The 25,580-nt window shown below is 45.3% G+C and overlaps 1 protein-coding gene across 1 annotated transcript in view; it reads right to left on the bottom strand.

The window, feature by feature from the left end:
* LOC122808624 (trichohyalin-like) overlaps positions 1–25,580 on the bottom strand; it is a gene marked incomplete in the record, with an annotated part of 76,801 nt that overhangs the window by 34,976 nt on the left and 16,245 nt on the right. Inside the window, 1 exon segment of the mRNA XM_044079593.1 lies at positions 214–321. Within this exon segment, the coding sequence (XP_043935528.1) occupies positions 214–321 (108 nt within the window).

Here is a 25,580-nt window from a genome sequence, read left to right as displayed (position 1 = left end):
AACAGCTTTGGAAATAAAATTGTAACATCACTGTTTTAACACATTTCATCCAAAATGGTATTTCAAGGTGTGATCTGTGTACCTTTAAATGTGCATTGCATTACAAAAACTTTGCATTAAAACAGTTGGTATTTGTAGTTGGAGCAGAGAAACATTTCATAGACAACTTATAAATGTATGCATATAACACTTGTACCTTTTTCTAGCACTTACCGTTCATAACGTTCTTGTAACGAGAGAGGTTCTTTACTGTTGTCTCTTGCTTTGTCTAAATCCTCCAAAAGTTCGATTAACTCTTCTTGTGTTTCCATAGTTTTACTTCTGTTGGCACATACATAAAAAATACACCAGCTTCAATATGTGATAAACTGAACACAACAAACTTAAATATATATCTGATTACAGTAAATAATTTTCCACTTAAGTGTTGACTGATTTGAAACTGGTCCACAGAAATAAAACTTGTTTCTGGGTGAAAGCAAGTAAAAAAAATGAAGAAACACATTGTCACATTTCTATCATTAGTGCATACCACAAAGAGGGGAGAATCAGAAAACCAGTAAGGGCTAAGCTTAGAAAAGTAAAGTTATAAAACATTTTCTCACTTAATAATCTAAGAAAAAAGCATTTTATACTAGACTAATGTCATGGTAGCCACGGACTAGGCACCCACAACTAGGGTGTTATAAAACACTAGACTCAGGGTTACATGCTGGTCTGGAGTCACTGTGATGTCATTATTCAAGCAAACAGAGTTGGGTGTTGTTTGCTAACTATTGGCATTTTTAACTGACTAGGTGATCAGGCATTATTTTTATAGGTTCATACTAGGCTATCTGTCCTAGGGCATTTATAAGCCTAGCCAGAGTGTGTATGGCTTTCGCCACCCATTTTAAATTAATTTTGCTATGCCCTTTTTCGAGGTTAGTATACTGTGCCTCTGTCTAACAGTGACACAGAAGTGATACCCAGGGTAAACCTACGATCTCCCATCCACTCATCAAGATTCCTCTTGAAGAGAGTCAATGAGGGACTCTGCCTAACCTGGACCGGGATTTTATTCCAGAGTGAAGGGAGCCTCTGGGTTATGAATCTGTCTTTCCAGCATGTCCTATTTATTTCAGTGCTGAGGTTCAAGTCCCTCGAGCGCGTAGCTCGATGGGATTTGGATTTTCTGAGGTGCAGCATGTCCATTAATTCCGGGTTGGACATGGCTTTATACGTCAGGCACAGATTGCCTCTGAGCAGGCGGTATGCCACTGAGTAGAGCTGGAGTTTCTTTAACCGGGCAGCATACGGCATCTGTTTGAGCCCCTTGATCCTCTTGGTGAGGTACTTTTGGGGTCTTTCCAGTTGCTGCAGGTGTCTGGTAAGGTACATCCCAAAAGGGGCATTGTACTCTATTATGGGCCTGATGAGGGATGACTAAAGAGGCACGATGACCTCCCCTGATCTAGATGTGAATCCATTCATGATTAGGTGGGCTATATAAAATGTTTTTCTAACCACTTTGGCCACGTGGTTGTCAAATGAGAGATTGCTATCAACTTGGGTCCCTAATTACGTCTTCTGTACTTAATGGATTGCCACCTATGTGGTAATTTGTGGGCACTTTGTTTTTGCCATAGGGGATGACTATACACTTTTTGGCGTTTAGCTTGAGGCCATGGCTCTGGCACCAGTTGTCTGTTTCTATGAGGCCCTTTTGGAGGATACTTGTGTCAGCTGGAGAGTCTATTATGGCGCCCAGTTTGCAGTCATCTGCGAACTTGGTCAGCCACAGTCCTTCCATGTTGGCCTGTACCTCCGAGAAATATATACCGAACAAGAGAGGTCCCAGGACTGAGCCTTGTGGGACGCCACTTGTAACTGGTTTGGAGTCTGACAAGGCTCCAGCTATTCTAACCATGTGGGTTCTGTCCTTGAGCCAATTTGCAACCCATCTAGTGACATAGGGGTTTATATTTAAGCTGGTGAGCTTATCTATAATGCCCAAGTGGGGTATTGTATCGAAGGCTTTTGCGAGGTCCAGGTAGGCTGTGTGGACCACCTTCCCCTTGTCAATGGCCTTGGTGACTGTTTCAAAGAAATTGACCAGGTTTCAGAGGCAGGATCTGCCCTTTAAGCCGAACTGGGTAGGATCCAGTGTCTGTAGGTCCCCAATATCTTTATAAGGTCCATGATGATCCTTTCCATGGCTTTGCAGACCAAGCTAGTGAGACTTATGGGGTGATAGTTTCCAGGATCCGTTGAGGCACCACCTTTGTGGAGAGGGACCACTGTTGCTGTATGCCACTCTTTGGGTACATATCCTGTAGTAAGGCTGAGATTGAATAAGAAGTTATGTACCTACCATAACGTTCCATATTACTTGTCGTCTTCTCGCCTTCTTTCTTGCTGGATGGGTTCGGAGCCGATCCTCGGCTCCGACTCGGCCAATACTAAAGCTCGAGAGCTAATTCCACCGGCTCAAGGCTCCCCTATATCCCACAATGCTAGGCGGTAACTACCCGGATCTTGTTTGATAGCTAGACCAAGCAATTCTAGTCTCCATAGTATGGAGAAGGGTAACCCACCTCTATATAAACCAGAGTGTAAGGTATCCCAGACCTAACAAAAGGGGAAATAGAGGTGGTAGAATGTGTGGAAATGAAACTCTTCCAGAGGAAGATCACAAAATGAATTCCTATCGGTCTGTCCAGACTTGGGGGAAGGAGGGTGGGACGCAAGAAAGAAGGCTAGAAGAAGACAACTAACATGGAACGTTATGGTAGGTACATAACTTCTTAATGTTAAGTTGTCTCTGTCGCCTTCATTCTTGCTGGATGGGACCGCATCCCTAGCACCTTATCCCGGGTGGCCTATCGGAACAGACTCTTGAGAACAGTGGAACCAAAGTTGGCATGGTTTCTGGAGACCATGTCCAATTTGTAATGTGAAATGAAGTTATGAGGAGAAGCCCAAGTGGCTGGTGCACAAATGGAATCTATTGACAGCCTGTCCTGAAAAGCTACGGATGTAGCTAATGCCCTAGTTGAATGAGCTCTAGGTCTTGAAGGTAATTTTTGATGTCTGATCTCATAGATGAAGGTAATTGTAGAGGTGAGTCACCTAGAAAGGGTAACTTTAGTAACTGGATGGCCCAATTTCCCTTTCGCATATGATAGAAAAAGCTGATCAGATTTCCTGAATTGTTTAGTCCTGTCTAAATAATATCTAAGTTGGCGGTGAACATCCAGAAAATGTAGCTTTTGTTCCGACCTGTTGGAATAGTTAGGGAAAAAGATGGGGAGATCAATCGTTTGGTTTAGGTTTGTTTGAGAAAATACCTTGGGCAAAAAGGATGGATTAGTACGGAGGGATACCTTATCTTTGTGAAACACTAAGTAAGGAGGGCGACTGCACAGAGCATGGAGTTCAGATATCCTTCTCGCTGAAGTTATGGCTACTAGAAAGTGTCTTCCATGAAAGCAACTTCAGAGAACATGAAGCCGCTGGTTCGAAAGGGGGAAGGATTAAGGATGCCAGAACCAAGTTCAAGTCCCATTGAGGCGGGGGATCTTTGATTGGAGGTTTGAGAAGAAAAACGCCCCTTAAAAAGGCTTCGCAGAGTTTGTGAGCCATGATGCTAGACTCCGAGACACCTACATGATTATCAGCAGCCAACTGAACTCTAATGGTAGATGAAGATCCTAAATGGAAAGAGTTCTGCTAAAAAGTCAAGAATAGACTGGATAGGTGCAGTGAAGGGATCTATATTTTTTGATGTCGCCCAAAAGGAGAAGCGTTTCCATTTGCTATTATAAATCTTCCGGGTAGAAGATTTAAGAGAGGCTATCAAGATATCTCGGACCGAGCGAGATATTAAGGGAAGCCTGGCTAAGGTTGGAATCGGAGAAACCACGCTGTGAGAGTGAGAGAATGAAGAGATTGGTGCAGCTGGCCCGATTGGTGGGTCAACAGATCTGGCACTGGGTCCAGATGCCAAGGCTGCTCCAAAAGGTAACGAAGGAACGGAAACCATATCTGTCGAGGCCAGTAAGGGGCAATGAGGATCATTGTCACTCTCAAGGCGATGGCTTTCTGAATTAGTTGAGTTATCAGTGGAAAAGGGGGAAAGGCATACAGAATTCCCCGGGGCCAATCGTGGACTAGAGCATCTCTGGTGGGATGGCCTGGTAAAGGTAAGAGAGTGAAGAAGTCGTGACACTTGCTGTTTTGGGGAGTAGCAAAAAGATCGCAGCATGGCTGGCTCCATCGTTGGAACACTTCTTCCAGTACTGATTTCTTCAGAGACCACTCGTGGGGCATGAATTGCCCTGCTCAACTTGTCTGCAATCACGTTGGGCTTCCCGGGAATGTGCGTTGGTACCAGAAATCGCTGAGAAGAGATTGCCCATTGCCAAAGTCTGAGTGCCTCTCAACATAAGGGGTATGATCTGGTTCCACCTTGTTTGTTGATGTACCACACTACGGACATGTTGTCCGCCTGAATTGCAGTAGTCCCTGTGGGAAGAGAGTCGTGAAGGGCTTGCAACGCTTAAAGCACTGCTCTCGTCTCTAAGACATTTATGTGCAAGTGGCACTCGAAAGTTTGCCACGTGCCCTGGACTGTCCTGCCCTGATGCCCCCCCCACCCAATCAGGGAGGCATCTGTTGTCAACGTGGCGACTGGGGGAGGGAGAGTGAAGGGTCTTCCTTGGAGAACCTGAGGTGATGTGATCCACCAAGACAGTTGATTCTTGCATGATTGAGTTATCAATATGGTGTGGGACATCGGGAGCTGTTGGAAGGACCATTGAGTAAACAGCATCCATTGCAGGATCCTCATATGGAAGCGAGCTAAGGGGAGAAGGGGGATTGCTGCTGCCATGAGTCCGAATACCTTCAAAACTAGTCTGGCTTTGACTTTGTTGTATTGTAAGAGAAGGTAAACATGTTTGCGGATGTCTGATACTCTCTGCTCTGTAAGTCTTGCTGAAAGATTGAGTGTGTCTAATGTGGCGCCTTTAAAGGTAATAGATTGACAAGGCGACAAGGCAGAGTTTTCTAAATTTATTGAAATGTCTAGAGCTTGGCAAGTTTGGATAGTGAAGTCTCTGGATAGAAGTAGTTGAAGTCTGGTGGTGGCATTAAGGAGCCAGTCGTCTAAATATGGAAACACCTGGAATCCTTGACGTCTCAAGTGAGCCGCGACCACTGCCATGCATTTGGTAAACACTCGGGGGGGGGGGGCTGTAGTGAGTACCAAAGGGCAGGGCTCTGAACTGGTAGTGATTAGCTCCCAGCCTGAAGCGGAGAAATCTCCTGGAGCGTCTGTTCATCTTTATATGGTAGTACGCGTCCTGAAGATCTATCGAGCACATCCAATTGTCCTGACCCAAGAAGGGTAGAATGGACTGTAGCGTGACCATCCGGAATTTTGTTTTTTTGACATACTTGTTTAAGTTGCTGAGATCCAGTATGGGTCTCCAGTCCCCTGTCTTTTTTGGTACCAAAAAGAATTTTGAGTAGATTCCGGATCCTTGTTGGTCTGCTGGGACTGATTGGATAGCTCTTTTTGATAGCAGCTTTGAAATTTCTAGTGCTGCTTGTTCCCTTAGACTGGGTGGAACGTCTGGAAGGGATCCTTTGGGTTGGGATGGAATGTGAATAAAGGGAATTTTGTAACCCTCTGATATGATCGACTGTACCCATTTGTCTTGTGTAAGGGAAAGCCAGGCTTTTGGGTACAGGGATAATCTTCCCCCAACTGCCTCCGAAGGTGGACAGCCGGGCAGCTCCTCAGGGATGCTGAAAGGGTTTATCAGAGAAAGTTTCTCTGCTACCCTGGTTTTTTCGGACCTCCTCTGCCTCTAGGGTGGCTTCTATTGTTATTCCCCCCTCTGCCTCTAGAGGGGAATCAACCTTGTGCGTCAGATGAGACTCCCTGGGTTTGTTTGCGGAACCACATCTTTCCTCCCCTCTGACCTTTAGGATAAGGCCTAGAAGGGGTAGAAAAACGGACTCCCACGGCAGAGAGTCTTACCTTCCACCTCGCACCTAGTCAATGTATCCTTTACCTGAGGACCAAACAAGGATGATCCATCAAAGGGGGAATTGGTGAAGGACGCCTTGAAAGGGTCCGCAAAGTTGCACAGCCGCATCCAGGCGTGACGTCGTAGGGCAACGCCTGTGCCTGCGGCTCTGCTCGCTCCATCCGCAGTATATGAGATAAGCTGCATGGAGGAGTTAACTGAGTTCAGGGTTGTCAACTGGGAGTTCATTGTGTCTTGGAACCCCTCAGCTGTTGGATCCTTTACCTCTTCACTCATATCCTTGAGTAAATCTCTCTGGAGATGAGTGAAGTGACATAAGTAGTTCAGCGACCGCATTGAAAAGGTCACTGATGAGAACATCCGCTTACTGTACCTGTCCATGGTCCTAGATTCCTTATTAGGAGGATGGACAGGTAGCGAAGGATTGGCTAACTCCTTCTTAGTGGCTGCGGCCACCACCATGGCATCAACGGGGACGCCTTTAGATAAAAAAATCTTTATCTCTAGGGGCAGTAATAAACTTAGACGGCTTCCTCGGGGTGGGTTCCACTGAATCAGGAGCCGTCCAGGCCTTCTTTGCCACCACTTCCATAAGGGGGTCAAAGGGAGGGGACACCCAGGAGGTAGAGGGGCGAGAGCTGAGCGCCTCAAGGTACACTGACTCATCCTCTGAAGGGTTAAGGGCTGGCCAGTTCCCCCTCTGTTTCAGGATCTCAAGGATGTCAGCAAAGGAGACATCCTCAGAGGGGGATCGAGGGGAACCTTCAGATTCCTCTAAGTCAGTGTCAGAGATGATAGACTCAGGGGAGTCAGTGTGCTTCCTCTTGCACTGCCTCTTCCTAGGGGGTTCTCCTACCAGGTCAGGAGAGGCCTCGGAAGAGGAGGAAATTCCCAATGGGGAAACTTGAGGAGTTGGCTCTCTGCGGTCTGAAGCAAGGGTGTGTGTAGAAATCACCACAGGCACTGATAATAGAGGGGCTGATGGAGCCGACTGTGGGGCAGACACTGGTTCTAGCATGCTCCGCATGACCTCGAAGGCACCCCTATTGGGCAAGGCCGGAGGTCCCTGCTCCGAAGAGACTAGGACTCCCCCGGCACTGACAGGGATGGCTCAGAGACCGATGTCGGAGCTGAACTCACCAGTGCCGAAGCACTGAGAGGGAGAGCAGGTTCGGACAAGAGTCCGATGCCACTCGCCCCCTCGGAGACGACGAGGGAAGCTCGGCGCCGAGATCCCTCCAAAGAGGAGATCGGAGCAGATGACAGAGCCAAAAGGGAAGGTATTGGATCCAACGCACCGACAGTCATGGCTCCGAGCTCAAAGGAGTCGGAGGAGGAACACATTGAGGGACAGAAATAGCCACTGACGGAGTCGGGCTATGAAGCATTTGGGCCGGCTCCTCGGACTTGAGAAGTCTACTCACTACCCTTTGCAAATCATTGTCAGATAGCCTGGAAGACCATGAGGAATGCGATCTATGGCTCCACTCCGAAAGAAGAGGGGATCCTGGTGCTGAGTGAATGGAGCCAATGGAGGGAGACCTAGATCTCTTTCTTAAAGGTTGCTCCAATAAAAGTATCAGAGCCAACTGAGTCTTAGCCTCGGCTCCGGCCGGAGCTGAGGTAATAGTATGAGGCTTGGAAACATCGGCTCCAGCCGGAGCCGATGTCGAAGCAGTTTTGATGCTTCCAGAGGACGGCTCTGAAGCCGGAGCCGACTGTCTAGAAGTCTTAGAAGGCCTCCCCGACACAGACTGGGTCAGGGGGCCTTCAGGCTTCCAATAAGCCACACAAAATCAATTTATTTTTGCGTTCCTGCAGGACTCTAGGGCTGAAACCATGGCACACATCACATGAGTCCTGCAGGTGCAAAGGTCCCAGGCAATACACACAAGAAGTGTGACCGTCTGTCAGACATTTACTGACAGCACGAATCACACTTCTTGAAACCTGAGACCTTAGAGTCTTTAGACATAGTAACTTAGAGTGAAAAACACAAGCACACCCTTAAGCAAAAATAAAAATTCAGTCACACTGAAGGACTTGGGGAAGGAAGGGCCAAAGGCCTAAAAGTTAAGAAGGAAATAAAAAGGGATTTTAGACACTAGAGGGGGACCCGATTTAAACTATCTGAAATACTACAAATAAAACTATGGTTAAAGGAACAAAATTTAGGGGTTGAAAAAAGTTTCTTATCAGAAAACCTACTAACCTGCCAGAGCCGGTAGAAGAAGCACTTCGTCAGCTAAGCGGCAAATGAGATCTGAGTAGTTACCGCCTAGCATTGTGGGATATAGGGGAGCCTCGAGCCAGTGGAATTGGCTCTCGAGCTTTAGTATTGGCTGAGTCGGAGCTGAGGATCGGCTCCGAACCCATCCAGTAAGAATGAAGGCGAGATGGACAACTTAACATCAGTAGTTTTAGGTTTGGGTTTAGCTCTTCTTGGAGTTCATGTAGGACCCAGCCTGGGACACCGTCTGGTCCCATTGATGCTGTGTTTTTTGCTTTGGAGAGGGCAGCTCTTACCTGAGCAGATGTCAGGGGTGGCAGCACTCTGCTGGGATAGATATTAGCCCTTTTGGTGGGGGGGGGGGAGTTTGCGCTGAACCTGTCAGCTAGAATATTGGCAATGTCTGTGGGTTCTGTGTATTTTTTGTCATTTTGCACTAATTCTGCGCATATCTGGGAATTCCCACCCAGGTTCCTAACATAACTAAAGAAAGCCTTGTGATTATCCTTAGTGTCCTGTGCAATTTTTCTCTCTAAGCTGGCCTTAGATGATTTTATGAGTGTCCGTAGTTTTTTTGCTAATACTGATCAGAGATGCCTTACCTTTTTGGGATTTTGCTCTCATGTAGTAGCTTCCTCCTTCTATTGTATAGTTTGTTTATGGCTGGGGTTCACCAGACAGGACATCTCCCTTTGGAGGATTGGGTCTTTGTTTTATTTGGGATTGCATGATCCATGCATTCCTGAAGTTGTTCATAGAATGCGTTTATAAAGGATTTTGTGGTCTGGGCTGTATTATCCACAGGCCCGGGGGCTTTGAAGGATTCCACCTCGGTTTTGAGGAGTGTGAAATTTGCTTTAGAGAAGTTTTTCACTGTGGTTTTCTGGGCATGGGGTGGGGTCGGGATGTGAATATCCAGTGAGATTAGTTTATGGTCTTATCTTACCAGTGAGGGATACACTTCTGGTCTGGAGCATAGAGTCCCCATGTTGGTGATGATCAGGTCCAGTATGTTTTCCCTCTTGTGGGAGTGGTAACAAGTTGTTCCATAGCATTTGAGTTTATAAATTCTAGGAACCTTTGGGCTAGGGTGTTGGAGCTAGAGTAATGCTCCCAGTCTATGGTTGGGTAGTTGAAGTCACCCAATATAATGGTGTTTGGAGAGACCTTCATATTTTCCAGTGTTCTCAGGAAGGCCGAGTGGGGATCCTGGGTTTGGGAGGGTGGTCTGTAGCAGGCTATAAACTGGAAGGCAGTTTTACCCACTGTTAGTTGCACATGGATAGTCTCTGATGCTTCGTGCTGTGCCACCAACCTGGAGGTGTGGGTATCTTTGACGAATATTGATACTCCCCCTCCTTTTGTGGTTCGGTCCAAGTTTTGGGGCCGAAAAGCATGGTCTGAGGTATAACCTGGTAGTGCTGGGGTGCTCTTGAGAGCCTTGAACCAGGTTTCTGTTACTGCACAGATATCGATGTTCTCCATGCTAAGTTTCGAGTGCGTGCATCTTGAGGTTTAGACTTCTGGCATTGAGTAGCATTACTCTTAGTTTCTTATCCCTTGTGATACCTATGGAGGTAGGTTTGTCTTTTGAGCCTTGCCCAAAAAAGGCACTATGGGGGTAGCAAGAGCCTTTGCCAATATCCGAAAGCCCAGGGGTGACAGGTGCAAGCTGTCCCTAGCGAAGCATTGTGGCTTGTCGAGCATGTCATCCCAGGCTGACAGGCATTGGATTCCCTTTGAATGACACCAATACTTAAGCCAGTTGTTGAAATTGATAATCTTGTCTTCATACTGTGGCATCATTCTTGGTGAGGGTAAGATGCTACTCAAGGTCAGGGTCATACCGGCCTGGGCTACATGCTCAGAGAGCTCCTCTGTCTCTTTTCATGTAGCCCAGGGAGGTACGTCTCCGGTCATTCACACCGGCATGGTAAATGACAGTCATATTTGTACTTGCCTTGGAGTGACCCGAGTGCTTGTGTTGTGTGGTGGATCCTAGCGCCTGACAGGCAGCTCACCATGACCTTCTCCTTGTTCAGCCTGGTGAGCGGGACGTCAGTGTGCCTGATGATAGAATCACCTATTACAAGTGTATCAGGTGTGTTGTTTAGCCTTAAGGGCTGTGACTGTTCGGCACACTGGCTTTGTGAGCTATGTGTTGCACGTGTTTTGTTTTGGGGTAGCGGTTGCTTGGGTGTCTGCTTTAGAGGTCTCTGCTGCTTAGGCAGATTTTTATTTAGAGCCTCCAAGTATGTTTTTGTGTGTGTATGTGTTTGGTTTGCTGTCGTGGTAGGTTTATGTGAGACTGGAATTGTAGTGAGTGTGGTTTACTTCTCCTCCTGACTGGTTACGCCAGTACTGAGTTGAGAGAGCTTAGCCTCCAGTTTGGCTATATGGTTGCATCTCTCACATGTGTTGGAATTTGTTGGGAGGAGGAGAGGGTTGTCTGTGTACATGAGGCAGTTGTAACATTGCCTCAAGATTCCCAGATTCCCCAGCTGGACTGGAGAGGAGATTGACAACTGACCTTTGGACATGCTAGAATAGTATTGGGAATTTCTTTATAATTGAAAAAAATGGCCAATGGGGGGAGCAAGGTACTCCAGGGGGAGTTTGTGAGGGTGTAGTGCTTTAATTTTTTAGTGCTGACTTATATAATTGCTTTAGTGAGCAAGTGCCAGGTAACTTAAATGCAAAAATGACAAACAGTAACTTTCTTTCAAGTGAAACAAGGAAATAAGTATAGTAAGCAATGCAGATATCACTAGGGATCCACAGAAGTGCCGAAAAGCCACGTTTTAGGTGGAATTAGCTTTTCAGGGAAATAACAAGCATACAAACAAAGCTAGATTCAGCAGGCCTGGATCTAGTCTATGCTACAGCAAACAAGGTGTACCAATTACAGTAAGAAATAGTTCAAATATGCAGGCACTATAAACCTTTAACCAGAAATTCCCAGCTCGGAAGGGCAGAGTCCAGCCTCTTCTCCCACAAGAGTGCAGACCATGAACCTTCTTAATGTAAAATAACTGGCCTGAAGCAGAAGTGCTTAAACCAGAACTAATACACTTTTAGAATAACAGACACTGAGCCCTCAATCAGCAGTTCCCAACTTAGAAAGATGTAAGCTACCTGTCCTGCCACCACAGTGCAGCCCACAAACCTTCCTAATGTAAAACAACTGGTCTAAAGCCCAATTGCTTAAACTAAAAGGCTTAGAATGAGTTGCACTAAGCAGTAATAAATACAATTGTGTACTTTTAAGATGACTCAAAAGCAAAATAAAGTAGGAAAAAACACAAATACAGTAAAAGCAGATAAATTTTTTTTTTTTTTTTTTAGTGGAAAGAGAGAAAGGAGTAGCCGAAACTAAGCTGATTTGGCCTTCTCAAATGTTCTCCCTGTACTGGGTAGAATGAGGTAATGACACTAGACTGGGAGGGAGGGTCCCAGATCAAATTTACACTAGGGGTGGGCAACTGCAAAGCCACCAACTATAAAAACACTATACCAGCAGGGCGGGAGAGTGGGAAACAAACTGCAGAAATGTTTCACAGCTGAAAAGCAGCAGTGAGCCTTTAAATGAAAGTTTTAAACAGCTAGGAGCCTCTAGAAAAAAAGAGTTTACTGCAACCAGTTATCAGAAACAAACAACCCAACAGATGCTTAATAAAAGTGGACAATTTCCAGTTAATACCTCACACACACTGAAACTAGCTAGAAAAATACACAGTACACAAAGTGCTATAAATAACAAAGAAATAAAACAGGATACTTAATGTTATATATTATAGCTCCGAGTTTCCTCAGTGTCCTTCCTTTGATCAGTTCACTGTGAAATGGCCGAGCATTCACAACTGAACTTGTTAGGTAACAGAAAGTTGAAACCTGAGACAGCTTTTAAGAAAGAAATCTCAAAAGAACCAATGAGGTGCTTAGTCTAAGCCGTAGTCCAGGTGACCTCAGTGAGCCAATGACCTCAAACAATTCTCTCTCGCAGAAATGCCTGATGGCTTTGGCCAAACCAATGTCTCTGAATATGTGCTCAGACACACATCCTCCACAAACGCTAGGCCCAAATACAAGCCTGAATATGGATAGCTGGATAACTAAACAGATAGAACAGATAGAGCAGATAGATCATTAATCATTTTTAAGTGGGGGGGGTGGCTGCCACTCCTCCTTAACTCCCCTGCACTTAGCACTTTTTAAACGTGAAGATTTGGGGGAAGAGTCCCCTGAAATGGAATCAAGAAAGAAAGGAGGCAAGTGAGATAACTCCTGCCAAACTGACCACACGTTTACTGTTTCCTAGAGAATAACAGGTCATGCAATCTCTATACCCATCAAATTTTCACAACACTTGTTAAACATTGTTATCACTGAACCATTTTGACAGGTATTGAGTATGTGTAAAGGCATCCAGTATTCTTCACTATTGTCCAGAATTAAGTAGTCACAGAGCAGCAGACTTTGTATAACTGTGTATGGAAGCAGAAATGCATTCAGGGTGAAAAGATCAGTATAGTGTGTGTATTGCAAATTGTGGCCCTTACTTCTGCGGACCAAATGTGGCTCTGTGATGCTGAGGAGTGTAGCTGTGGAACTGCAGCATCAGAGAACAGGACTGACTTAGAGGTTACACAATACAGGAGCTGATGGAGGCAGGTTGGAATAGAGGGGACTAGGGTGTACAGCCTGTCCTAATTGAGGTACACCACCAAGGGGATGACTTAGAAATATGGCTTCATGTACCAGAACTTGGGGGATTGAGGGGGGCTGTGAGCATGCCCAACACTACAGTCACTTTGAGAATGATGGATATGAGGATTCCCAAAACTACATTTAGTTTGAGAATGATGGACATGAGCATGTCCAACACTACAGTCACTCTGAGAATGATGCACATGAGAATGCCCGACACTACAGTCAGTCTGGGAATGATCGATATGAGCATGCCCGACACTACAGTCAGTCTGGGAATGATCGATATGAGCATGTTCAACAATACAGTCACTCTGAAAATGATGGACATGAGCATACCTAGCACTATAGTCAGTCTGAGATAGATGGACATGAGGATGCCCAACACTACAGTCAGTCTGGGAATGATGGACATGAGCATGCCCAACAATACAGTCAGTCTGAGAATGATAGACATGAGCATGCCCAACAATACAGTCAGTCTGAGAATGATAGACATGAGCATGCCCAACAATACAGTCAGTCTGAGAATGATAGACATGAGCATGCCCAACAATACAGTCAGTCTGAGAATGATAGACATGAGCATGTCCAACAATACAGTCAGTCTGAGAATGATGGACGTGGGTATGTCCAACAATAGTCAGTCTGAGAATGATGGACATGAGCATACCCAACACTACAGTCAGTCTGAGAATGATGGACATGAGGATGCCCAGCACTACTGTCTGAGAATGATGGACATGAGCATGTCCAACACTAGAGTTGGTCTGAGAATAATGGACATGAGGATAACCCTAATAGAAGTAAGAGCTAGATGGATGTATCTGAGGATGGGAGCCTGAAAAGAAAACCAGTTATAAAAACATGTCAGGGCCAGGACACCATTTCACACAAAAACTATCTACAGCAGCTGTATATATGAGTAACGTTGAATTAACCACCCCTCCCCATTAGCAATAAAACACTTCCAATACGTTGTTTGTCCTTTTGGCTTTTCCGGGTTAGGGGTCGTCAAAGTGGACCTCCAGTCCTCTAATGATTGGCAGTAGATTTTTTTTATGGTGCCGAGTTGCCAGCCCGACACCCAACCTTCAGCGAAGGCACGCCCATTCACGTATGTCTTTTGGAGGCCAGTTGACCACTGGGGGGATATGCAGGCTCCATACAGAAGGCACTCCAGCCGAGAATCTAACAGGAGAATTTCTTGCTGTGAAAATGATTTTTTTTGAGCTGTGATACAAGCTCAGAATTGCCTATTTATATATATATATATATCTATATATATCTATATATATCTATATATATATATCTATCTATATATATATATATATATATATCTATATATATATATGTGTGTGTATATGTATAGTAAGGCCTTGCTGAGTCTAATTATGATGGCTTCCAAAAAAGGTTATTACTAGAAACTAGAAATCAAAATCTAAAACAACTGTACTAGAAGTAGTGAATACAGTAAGAGAGATAAAACAACTGGAACTGGGATCTTTAGAAAAGGGTAGGACCAAATTACATAGGGAAAAAATGGGAAATGCAGGATCAACAGCTGCAGAGGAGGAGGAGGAGCAAGGTCTAAAAGAAGGCAGGATTTGCATGAGCTTTGTAATGGCTGACTAACAATGATTGGATATGCACAGTGATGTGTAAAGTTTGCAATGTATAACGTTTGCAACTGAGACGGTGTCGCTATGGCTTATTTCCATTTATGTATATGTAGTATGGCCTATGTCATACATGATAATTTAATAAAGATGTTTCTTGTTTGAAAAAAAAAAAACATATTAGCAAACATGGCTCCTTAGGGGATTTACAAACTGTTTTAGAAATGCTAATAATACAATAGCACCTATTTACTCAGCAACAGACTCGCATATACATATACAGCTGTGGAAAATGGCTGGCTAAGAGGCATTTTGTTGTTGACTTAAAAAGGACATTTGGAAATGTAGATCACTGTCTTCTTAGTAAAAAAAAATAATAAAATCTGCAAAATCTCAGATTTTGAAGCTATACATTTATCTGGTTTTAGAAATTCCTTCATTGAAGAAGTTTAAAAAATAAAGACCTAGTGACATATATGGAACTTTAATCATTTTTCTCCAAGGATGAGTACTTGGTCCTATCCCCTATGTATATAAATGGCACAGTAAACTGTATACCCCCCCCCCCCGGTAATAAGAATTTATGTGGATATCATTTTATATTACTCCAGTCAAACCCACTAAAACGTAGAGGAAAACAGCATACCTGCCCTTTTGCATTACTCAAAAATGAAAACAGTGCCCCCAGTCTGAAAATCAATGGCACATTTACCAAAAACCTAAATCAATTGCTAAAATATGGACATGCAGGGTTACTTGTAGATGCTCAGCTAAGCTTTAAAACACACAGCTTTTATATCAAAAGTAAAAAAGCAGCTCTATACACACGCGCTAAATATATTATATTGTATGTATGTGTGTGTGTGTGTATATATATATATGTGTATATATATATATATATATATATATATATATATATATATATATATATATATATATATATATATATATATATATATATATATATATATATATATGTAGTGGCACAGCAGATAGCATTGTTGCCACACAGTGGAGGTTCATCAGTTCGATTCTCAATATTTTGTTTGCCAAGTCTGCATGTCTTCCTTTCTTTATATGCACGCACACACTCACAAGCACACATTCATATAAAAATGGTGTGTGATATTTACTACTTGTACTGCTCTGAAAGTGACTGATAGCCATTTGTATATTGACTTTGTACCATGTATTTCAAGCTTGAAATTACAGATAGAAAAATAAAAACTTCCCTTGCATTTTGCTGACACAGTCATGTTAACTCTTGGGATGAAAAGACATGATGTTAAGTTGTCAATCTTGCCTTCATTCTTGCTGGATGGGTTCGGAGCCGATCCTCGGCTCACTGCACTGCTAAGCTCGAGAGTCACTTTTACCAGCTCGAGGCAGCCCCATATCCCATGATGCAAGGCGGTAATTACCCAGATCTCGTTTGCCGCTTCGCTAATGAGGTCATCTTTTTTACCAGCTCCTGGTAAGTAATTTTTCATTGAAAAACAGTAGTGCTAGTACCAATATCCAACCATACACGAAGTTACACCATAAAAAGTTTATTCGATAAAGCTTTCGGGTCTACACCCTTCATCAGTATGATTTTACAACAGTAATGACACATTTAAATAGGAGAATCAATTAAACATTTGCTTCAGCCCAACCCACTCAATCAACAAATTAAAATTAATTAGAATTATTTAAAAGGGCAACACCATAAAACATTAAAATTGTGCATACTACAAACTTAATATATGACTTAAATATAGCTTAAACTATGCATATAAAATTATATACTCAGTTTAAACTGATTATATACCTATACCTATAGATATATGCCTATACTACCACAATACGAACATTACAAATCCTAATAGCCACATTTTTCAACTAACTCAATTGTTACTTCATAGCTTTTCTCTCTGTTTCTTAACTAACAAAGGCTTCAAATTCACAGCATTATTTAAACCTGGACTCGCATCAGCTTGAAGTCTGATGATCCATTCCAGTTTTTTTTAATTCTAGGAGGTTAACATCTCCTTTTCTTATACTAATATTAACTGTTTCTAATACCCTAAATTTAAATACACGATTAGTTCCTTTCTCCATGATATGTTTACTTAAAGCATTCGTTGGTATTTTTCTCCTAATATCAATGAAGTGCAAGCAGAACACGTAGCTAAGTACACAATTTTTTCTACGTTACATGTTAATGTATTTATTTTAAAGGTTTGACCATCATTAGGATGCTCAAAATAGTCTCTACCTTCAAATAAATCACTGCAACAGGAACAGTTGTAACATTTCCTTAAACCTATCTCTTTCTTAACTATTCACAGTAATACCTAATGAGTATAGAGTTAATGCAATAAGAAACTTTTTGAATAATGAGATAAAAATGCACAGTAGGGAGATAGAAACGTGCACTTTTAGAAGTGGTGTTGATGCATAATGTGTTTATTTGATGAAAAATTGTTTTTACAGCTTAAAGGTGTTGCCATGGGTACATCAGTGGCAAACACTTATGCTAATATAGTATTATATGAGTGGGAGAAGGAGGTATTAATACACAATGATAATCCTTTGAATAATTTAACAGTTTTTTACAAAAGGTTTGTTGATGACTGTTTTTTGTTATGGAAAGGCACACAAGGAGAGCTTGAGGAATATTTACATTATCTAAATGGCTCGACTGACTTTTTGAGATTTAAAATGGAAGCATCTAATGATAACCTTAACTTTTAGATGTTACACTTTCAAAAAGGAATAATAAATTAATATCAAAGGTGTATAAGAAAGAGGTTGACTCTTTAAGATATATAACAGAGTAGTATGAATGCACCCCATATCTATAAAGGAATTTTGAAATCACAATTTATTAGACTGTGCAAGTTAAATACAGATGATAGTAGTTTTATTGAGCAAGTTGATAGCATAGCACAAGAGTTTGAAGCAAGTGGATACTCTAAAGAATTTATTGATCGGGAATTAAGTAAAGTAATAGTAGAGAGAGAAGGAAAATATAAACCTATACTACTAGGAGGCATAGTATCTGAAAGAGATAAAGTAAATAAAGACATGGAGTTTGTTAGGTATATAACTACTTATAACCTTAATACATATAATGTGAATGCTATATTAAGAAAAAATGGCCCATACTGTTAGCTATGCCTGAAATTTTATCTATAATGGGAGATAAACCCAGTTTGGCATACAGAAGTGCTGAAACTTTAAAACAAAAGCTATGCTATAAGGATTTTCAAGTAAGGTCTATAGTTAAGAAAGAGAGTGGTTTAAGGAAATGTTACAACTGTTCCTGTTGCAGTGATTTATTTGAAGGTAGAGACTATTTTGAGCATCCTAATGATGGTCAAACCTTTAAAATAAATACACAATTTTTTCTACGTCACATGTTGTTAATGTATTTAGCTACGTGTTCAGCTTGCACTTCATTTTATGTAGGCAAAACCATTAGAAAACTTAAAGAAAGAATAATAGAACATAAATCAGATATTGGGAGAAAAATACCAACGAATGCTTTAAGTAAACATATCATGGAGAAAGGAACTAGTCATGTATTTAAATTTAGGGTATTAGAAACAGTTAATATTAGTATAAGAAAAGGAGATGTTAACAACCTCCTAGAGTTAAAAGAACTGGAATGGATCATCAAGACTTCAAGCTGATGTGAGTCCAGGTTTAAATAATGCTGTGAATTTGAAGCCTTTGTTAAGAAACAGAGAGAAAAGCTATGAAGTAACAATTGAGATAGTTGAAAAATTTGGCTATTAGGATTTGTAAGTTCGTATTGTGGTAGTATAGGCATATATCTATAGGTATAGGTATATAATCAGTTTAAATTGAGTATATAATTTTATATGCATAGTTTAAGCTATATTTAAGTCATATATTAAGTTTGTAGTATGCACAATTTTAATGTTTTATGGTGTTGCCCTTTTACATAATTCTAAATCTGAAGTAGGAGATTCATTTGTCTGCAACCTGTGGGTTATGGATCCGACATCGGATCCGAACCGGCATGGTTTACCAGCTATGGATCCAAGCTCTCAGCTCCTCCCCTCAACCATAATGCCCTGCTCTACCCTCATGACCTCAGATCTCGTTTGCCGCGCATGGTGACCAGATTGTGTTCTCTAAGCTCTCCAGCTAAGTCTAGTTTTACTATTCTTAAAGTGCTTAAATTTAAAAGTTTGTGTGAAAGTTGTGTGGAAGTGTAGGTTTCCCTTGTATATTATTATACTTTTAGTGTTTTAAAATTTATTTTTGCTTATCCCTCCCCTCGCTGGTAGCGTAGTGTGTGTTTGAGCCTGTGAGTGGTTTTGTTACTTTACCTTAGTTAGTTAAAGTAACTTGGTTTTTTGGCTTTTGGGATGTCTGAACAGCCCAAAGCTGTATTTTCTAAGTGCTCCGAGTGTGGCCATAAGCTTTCCCTGGCTGATGGCCACACTCGGTGTGTTAAGATGCCTTGGGGTTGAACACCTCACATCTGGATGTTCCATTTGTGCAGGGTTCAACCCCAGGGCATTGAAGGAGCGGAGGTCCAAGCTTGTCTTGGCGGGTCTTTTGCCACCGGACTCGGCTCCGGCCTCCGCTCCTTCGGGGGTAACCGTTCCGACGGTTGTCTCCTCTCCGGCTCCCCCTCCTCCTCCTGGGACTCAACCTCCCTTAAGTGGCTCGGAGGAGAGGGAAGCTAAGAAGAAGGACCGGAGGGAGAAGCACCATAAGCGGCGGGCCAAGACCTCTGTTTCGGCCCCGCCTGCCAAGCGGGCTTCTCCTCCGGCCTCCCTGTCTGCTGGCTCTCCCCCTCCTTGGCTCCGGTCTCCAGTGTGTTTTTCACCGGGACCTGAGGAGGAGGAGACCCGATCTCCGTCGAGGCTATCGAGGAGGCACTCAAGGCCTACCTCGGTAGCCTCGTCGAGATCAACTTATAGCCTGTCAGACGCTGATCTGGACCGGATGATGAGAAGGTTCATCCAGGCCCAGATGCAGATGGGAGTGCTCTTGCCTCCCCTCTGGGGAGCTCGACCCCTTTTTTCAAGCCAATTGCTCCTTCTCCGACCCGCTACCCGGGTTCGGAGCAGTTGGGGCCGAGCAGCCGGGCCGGGGTGGGTCGGCGCCGATAGTACTTGGTGCCGGATCCGACCCTGCCCTCGAGTGCCGGATCCGACCTCTCGGAGCCTGGATCCGAGCCGGATCCGGGGATCAGTGCTCCTTCGGCTGTCTGTGTCGGGCGCACTGTCCTTCGGATCCAGCGGCGCCGGCTCTGATCCACTCCTCGGATCCGAGGGGGAGCCGATTGTCGGATCCTTTGGTCGAGGTCGGCTCCCCTTCGGCTTTTGATGTGGAGTGGGCCCTGTTGAGGGTCTCCGGACCCCCGGCACTTGCTTCGGCTCCGTCCCGCGCTCCCTCTGCACTGGGTCAGGCTTCCACCGTCCGGCCTTTGGGACAGCCCGCTCCTGTGCCCCAAGCTGTTCCCCTGGAACAGGTTACTGTTTGCGAGGAGTCCTCTGACAGCCCCCCAGAGGATGTTCCCCACAAGCATACGTGCAAAAGGAGGCACATTGACTCCCCCGAGTCTCTTACGGAAGACACGGATTTGGAGGAAGGGGAAGGCTCCCCACGGTCACCCCCCGAGGATGTCTCATTTGGAGACATCATGGAAATGCTCCGCATAAGGGGGGGGGTCTGCCCCCAAGTCTTCCTCGGACGAGTCCGTGTTCTTGGAGGCATTTGAAGCGGGCCTGTCTACCTCTTGGGTGTCCCCTCCTGCCGACCCCCTGGTGGACCTCATTACCACCAGGGCGTGGAAGGAACCGGACACCGTGGAGCCAATCCCTAAAAGGCCCGACCGTATTCTCAGTCCTCCGGCTGACCGTGCCCATTGGAGTAAGGGGCCTCCGGTAGATGCCATGTTGACGGCGGCCACCAAGAGGGAACTTGCTCAGGAGAGTCCCTCAGTCCATCCCCCGAGCAAGGAGTCTCGGATGATGGACCGCTTGGGGAAGCGGATGTTTAGTTCAGCAACCTTCTCTGTAAGGGCGCTGAACTATCTGGCACATGTGATTAGGATGCAGTGCGATCTTATTAAAGAATACGCTGCATCCCCCCCAGAGTCCATGTCGGAGGAGGACAAAGTGCTGCACTCCACCCGCATGGCCACTCTCCGGTCTGTTACCAATACCTCTATGCGGCTACTCTCCCATGCTACGGAAGGCGCCGCTAGAGCCGCAGGGGCAGGTCTAGTTACTAGACGTCAGGCCTGGCTCCGTCATTGCGATTTCTCAGAGCCCTTCAAAACGTCATTTGCGAACGCCCCCTTCGATGGTTCTGCCCTCTTTGGCAAGACTGTTCGCGACACTTTGACCCAGAGCAAGAAGGACGGGAAGACGCTGTCTGCCGTCGGAATCCGCTTCTCTGCACCCCAGAGGCCCTATTCTAGGAACCAGAAGGGTCAGAAGAAGATGTGGTTCCGGAAGTCGCAGCAATCCCAGCCTGCTCCGGACAACCAGTCCTTCCGTGGCAGAGGAGGACAGGGAGGACGCCGCCCTAGAGGCAGAGGGGCTCCCAGGAACTTCGGGTCCAGAGAACCCTTCTCTGAACGGCCCGTGCAGCAGCCCTGAGGGGTTGCCCGACTGCTCCACTCTGGAGGCAGTCGGGGGACGTTTTTCGGAGCACCTGGCGGCATGGGAGTCCATAACATCAGACCGCTGGGTTCTCCAGATCATATCCAGAGGATACCGTATCCCCTTTCTTCACTTACCAAAAATGAAATCCTCCCGGCGTTCCACCCGGTCAAAGGGAGGCTGCTTTGGCAGAAATTGGCCATCTGCTAAAGAAGAGCCATCCAGCCCGTCCCCCCCAGACCAGATCGGATCAGGGTTCTACTCCAGGTTCTTTTAGTGCCAAAAGATGGGGGATCTAAGACCAATTTTAGACCTTTCACTCTTGAACCTGGCAGTTTCCAAGGAGAAGTTCCGAATGGTCACGCTGCAGTCTATTCTCCCCCTTCTGGGAGAAAATCACTGGATGTGCTCCATAGACCTCAAGGATGCGTACTACCATATACTAATGGACAGGCGCTCCAGGAGGTTTCTCCGCTTCCGGCTGGGAGCCAGTCACTACCAGTTCAGGGTCCTTCCCTTTGGTCTCACCACAGCCCCCAGGGTGTTCACCAAAGTATTAGCAGTGGTAGCGGCCCACCTGAGGCTTCAGGGGGTACAGGTCCTTCCCTACCTGGACGACTGGCTCCTTACCGCCCCAACAAGGCATCTACTACTATTGGCGCGAGACTCCTTTCTCCATCTTGCTCCCCGTCTGGGCATCACAATAAACACAAAAAAATCCAACCTAGCACCCACGCAGTTTATAGATTTTATAGGTGCCAGGTTAGACACAAGGAGATTAAAAGCCTTCCTCACTGCGGACAGAGTTCAAAATCTGCAACTCCAGGTGCGGGCCATTCTCCACTCAAGCTCAGTTCCGGCGGAGTTGGTCCTGAGGGCTCTAGGGTCCATGGCGGCTGCTATAGCACTTCTTCCTCTCGCCAGATTCAATATGCGCATCCTCCAGTGGACAATCCTAGTACAGTGGTCGTATCTTGCTCTTCCTATGCATCATCCCATTGCGATCAGCAAGGCTTGCAAGCGGTCCCTCCTGTGGTGGCTACACTCTCCAGATCTCCACGGAGGCCGCCCATTTTGTGCTTCTCCCCCTCTCACCACGGTGACCACGGACGCCTCCCGCCTCGGGTGGGGGGGCATTTTGCAGGCCGGACCGTCCAAGGCACGTGGAACGATTCGGAGACCTTACTGCATATCAACGTTCTAGAGATGAGAGCAGTGCTCTTAGCGTTGCTAGCACTTCAGGCCTTTCTTCCCTTGGGAACGATTGCGATTCAATCGGACAACATGTCGGTTGTCTGGTATATCAACAAGCAGGGAGGAACCAGGTCTTACCCTCTGTCGAGAAGCCATGAGAGTTTGGAAATGGGCAATCTCCACCAACCGCTTTCTCATAGCAACGCACATTCCGGGTCGGTCCAACATCCTGGCGGACAAACTCAGTCGCACCATTCTCACCCCTTACGAGTGGTCTCTCAATACTCAAGTAGCGGAACGCATATTCGCACGGTGGGGAACTCCTTGTTGCAATCTTTTTGCCTCTCCCTCAAACACCAAGTGCAACAGTTTTTTCACTCTGATACCTCCTCCCGGAGGTTCCCCAAGAGACGCTCTGGTGCATGTTTGGCCACCCGGTCTTCTTTATGCTTATCCCCCCTTGCCTCTGATGCTCCAAGTTCTTCAGAAAGCCTCTCGGTTGGGGTGCAGAATGATTCTCATTGCTCCGTTTTGGCCTCGACAGATCTGGTTCCCCTTCCTAAGGTCTCACTCTGTGGATCCTCCTTGGATTCTAGATCCCATTCCGGATCTGATATCTCATCCATCCTGATTATCTCCTCCGAACCTGGACAACCTGAAGCTGACCACTTGGCTGCTCCAGTTCCACTCTTGATCAGGACTCCCGGTATTTCGTTCCCTGTTAAGGCGATCCTGGTGGCAGCTCATAAGCCATCCACTAGGAAAGTCTACCGTAGCAAGTGGAAACGGTTCTCGTTGTGGGCGGAACGGCAAGGCCTAAACCCCTTCAAAGTTCCTCTCCCTTTGGTGCTTGATTTCTTAACCACTCTGTTTAACGATGGTGCCAGCAGTTCCACGGTCAAAGTACAACTTGCGGCAATTTCTCATTATCACATTGGTCATGATTCCAATCCACTGATGTCAGCCAAGTTGTGTAAAATTTTCCTTAAAGGTACTTTTCTTCTCAGGCCCCCTGTAAAGCAAGCGGGTCCTCCTTGTGACCTTTCTTTAGTTCTACAGGCCTTGACCGCCCCCCCCCCTTCGAACCTGCGGCTACGGTAGATTTGAAATTCTTGTCTTTTAAGACCGCCTTCTTAGTAGCCATTACTTCGGCCAAGAGAGTTTCAGAGCTTCAAGCATTATCAGCTAAACCTCCTTACTTGGTCTTTCATCCGGACCGTGTTTACCTCAGGACCAACCCGTCCTTTCTTCCTAAGGTAGCTTCTGAAGCAAACATTAATCAATCCATTAACCTCCCTGTCTTCTTTCCTAAATATGAAAACAAAGGTGAATACAAGCTTCACTCCTTAGATGTTCACAGGCAACTTAGATTTTATCTAAACAGAACAGCTGGTCCTAGGCAATCCGACCAGTTGTTCATTTCCTTTGCTAAATTTAATTTGGGCAAACCAATTTCTAAAGTCTCACTATCTCGATGGATTTCGCAATGTATCTTATTGGCTTATCAAGCTTCAGGAAGGCCAGCACCGGAGGGTGTACATGCCCATTCAACCCGGTCAGTCTCTACCTCGGCAGCCTTTAAGGCTAGGATTCCTCTAGATGATATTTGTGCAGCAGCCACGTGGGCTTCATCTCATACTTTTATTTCCCACTACAAGTTGGATCTTGCATCTAGGGGTAGAGCATCCTTTGGCTCCGCGGTGCTCCGGAATATCCTTCCATGATGGCCGCCCAAGATTCAGGTAGCTGGGGACTCTGTCCCACAGGTTGCAGACAAATGAATCTCCTACTTCAGATTTAGAAGTTATGTACTCACCATAATGTTCCATCTGAGTAGGTGTATTCATTTGTCTGCAACCATCCCGCCCTCCTATCCCCCTGGCCTTTCAGTTTCCTGCATATATTGTGTTACCCTTTTCAGGGTTTTCTTGCTGTTGGCAAACTCGATCTGAGGTCATGAGGGTAGAGCAGGGCATTATGGGTGAGGGGAGGAGCTGAGAGCTTGGATCCATAGCTGGTAAACCATGCCGGTTCGGATCCGATGTCGGATCCATAACCCACAGGTTGCAGACAAATGAATACACCTACTCAGATGGAACGTTATGGTGAGTACATAACTTCTAATTTTAATTTGTTGATTGAGTGGGTTGGGCTGAAGCAAATGTTTAATTGATTCTCCTATTTAAATGTGTCATTACTGTTGTAAAATCATACTGATGAAGGGTGTAGACCCGAAAGCTTTATCGAATAAACTTTTTATGGTGTAACTTCGTGTGAAATAATTTTTCATTGCTATTTGTGAAAGATTTAGATACTCAACCCCCTAAAAATTTATTCTTTATAGTTTTTTAGTGAATCTTATTCACTTAGCTCCATACCCATTCCCCTACTTCCCTATTCATAAGTCTCTAGTGTTTTGGGCCTTAGGCCTTACCCTCCCTCACAGTTCCTGTCAGGTTTTCCTTAGGTGTGTGGGTGTTGTGTCTCACTGTTCTGACTTTTTATTTTAGTGTCTTTTTTGTCTGATTGGTGTGTGTGTGTGTGTGTGTCTTAGGACTCAGACATGTCCAAAGATACTAGGGTCTCGGGTTTCAAGAAGTGTGACTCGTGCTGTCAGAAGATGTCTCTGACAGATGGTCACACTTCTTGTATTTATTGCCTGGGACCCCTACACCTGCAGGACACCTGTGCTATTTGTCATTCTTTCAGCCAGAGAGTCCTGCAGGAGCGTAGAAATAAGTTGATCCTCAGGGGTTTTCTTAAGCCTGAGAGCTCCCCGGCTAAGGTCGGCTCCGGGAAGCCCTCTAAGCCTCCCAAGACCCAGACTTCGGTGTCCAAGTCTGTGGTCTTGGTTCCGACTCTGCCAGAGTCGACATCGGCTCCGTCCGGAGCTGATCCTTCCTTATTGGAAGCTTCAGTATCGGCGCCATTCGTCACCGATACCCTGGCTTCGGCACCTGTCGGCTCCGGCCGGAGCCGACACCCTAGCGTCGAAGCACGTCTCGGCTCCGACTGGAGCCGAGATATCTTTGTCTCCGCACGGAGCCGACAAGTTGTCGGCTCTGCCTGGAGCCGAAAGTTCTTCGGCTCCGATGGCTCCGTCCAAAAAGAGGTCTAGATCTCCTTCATTGGAATCTATACACTCAGCTCCAGCCTC

This window comes from Protopterus annectens, chromosome 1.part1, assembly GCF_019279795.1.
Source record: "Protopterus annectens isolate FY-2018-M chromosome 1.part1, PAN1.0, whole genome shotgun sequence".
Classification (NCBI taxonomy): Eukaryota; Metazoa; Chordata; order Ceratodontiformes; family Protopteridae; genus Protopterus; species Protopterus annectens.
The sequence above is the reverse complement of the archived record's forward strand: the minus strand, read 5'-3'. Positions and strand labels throughout refer to the sequence as shown.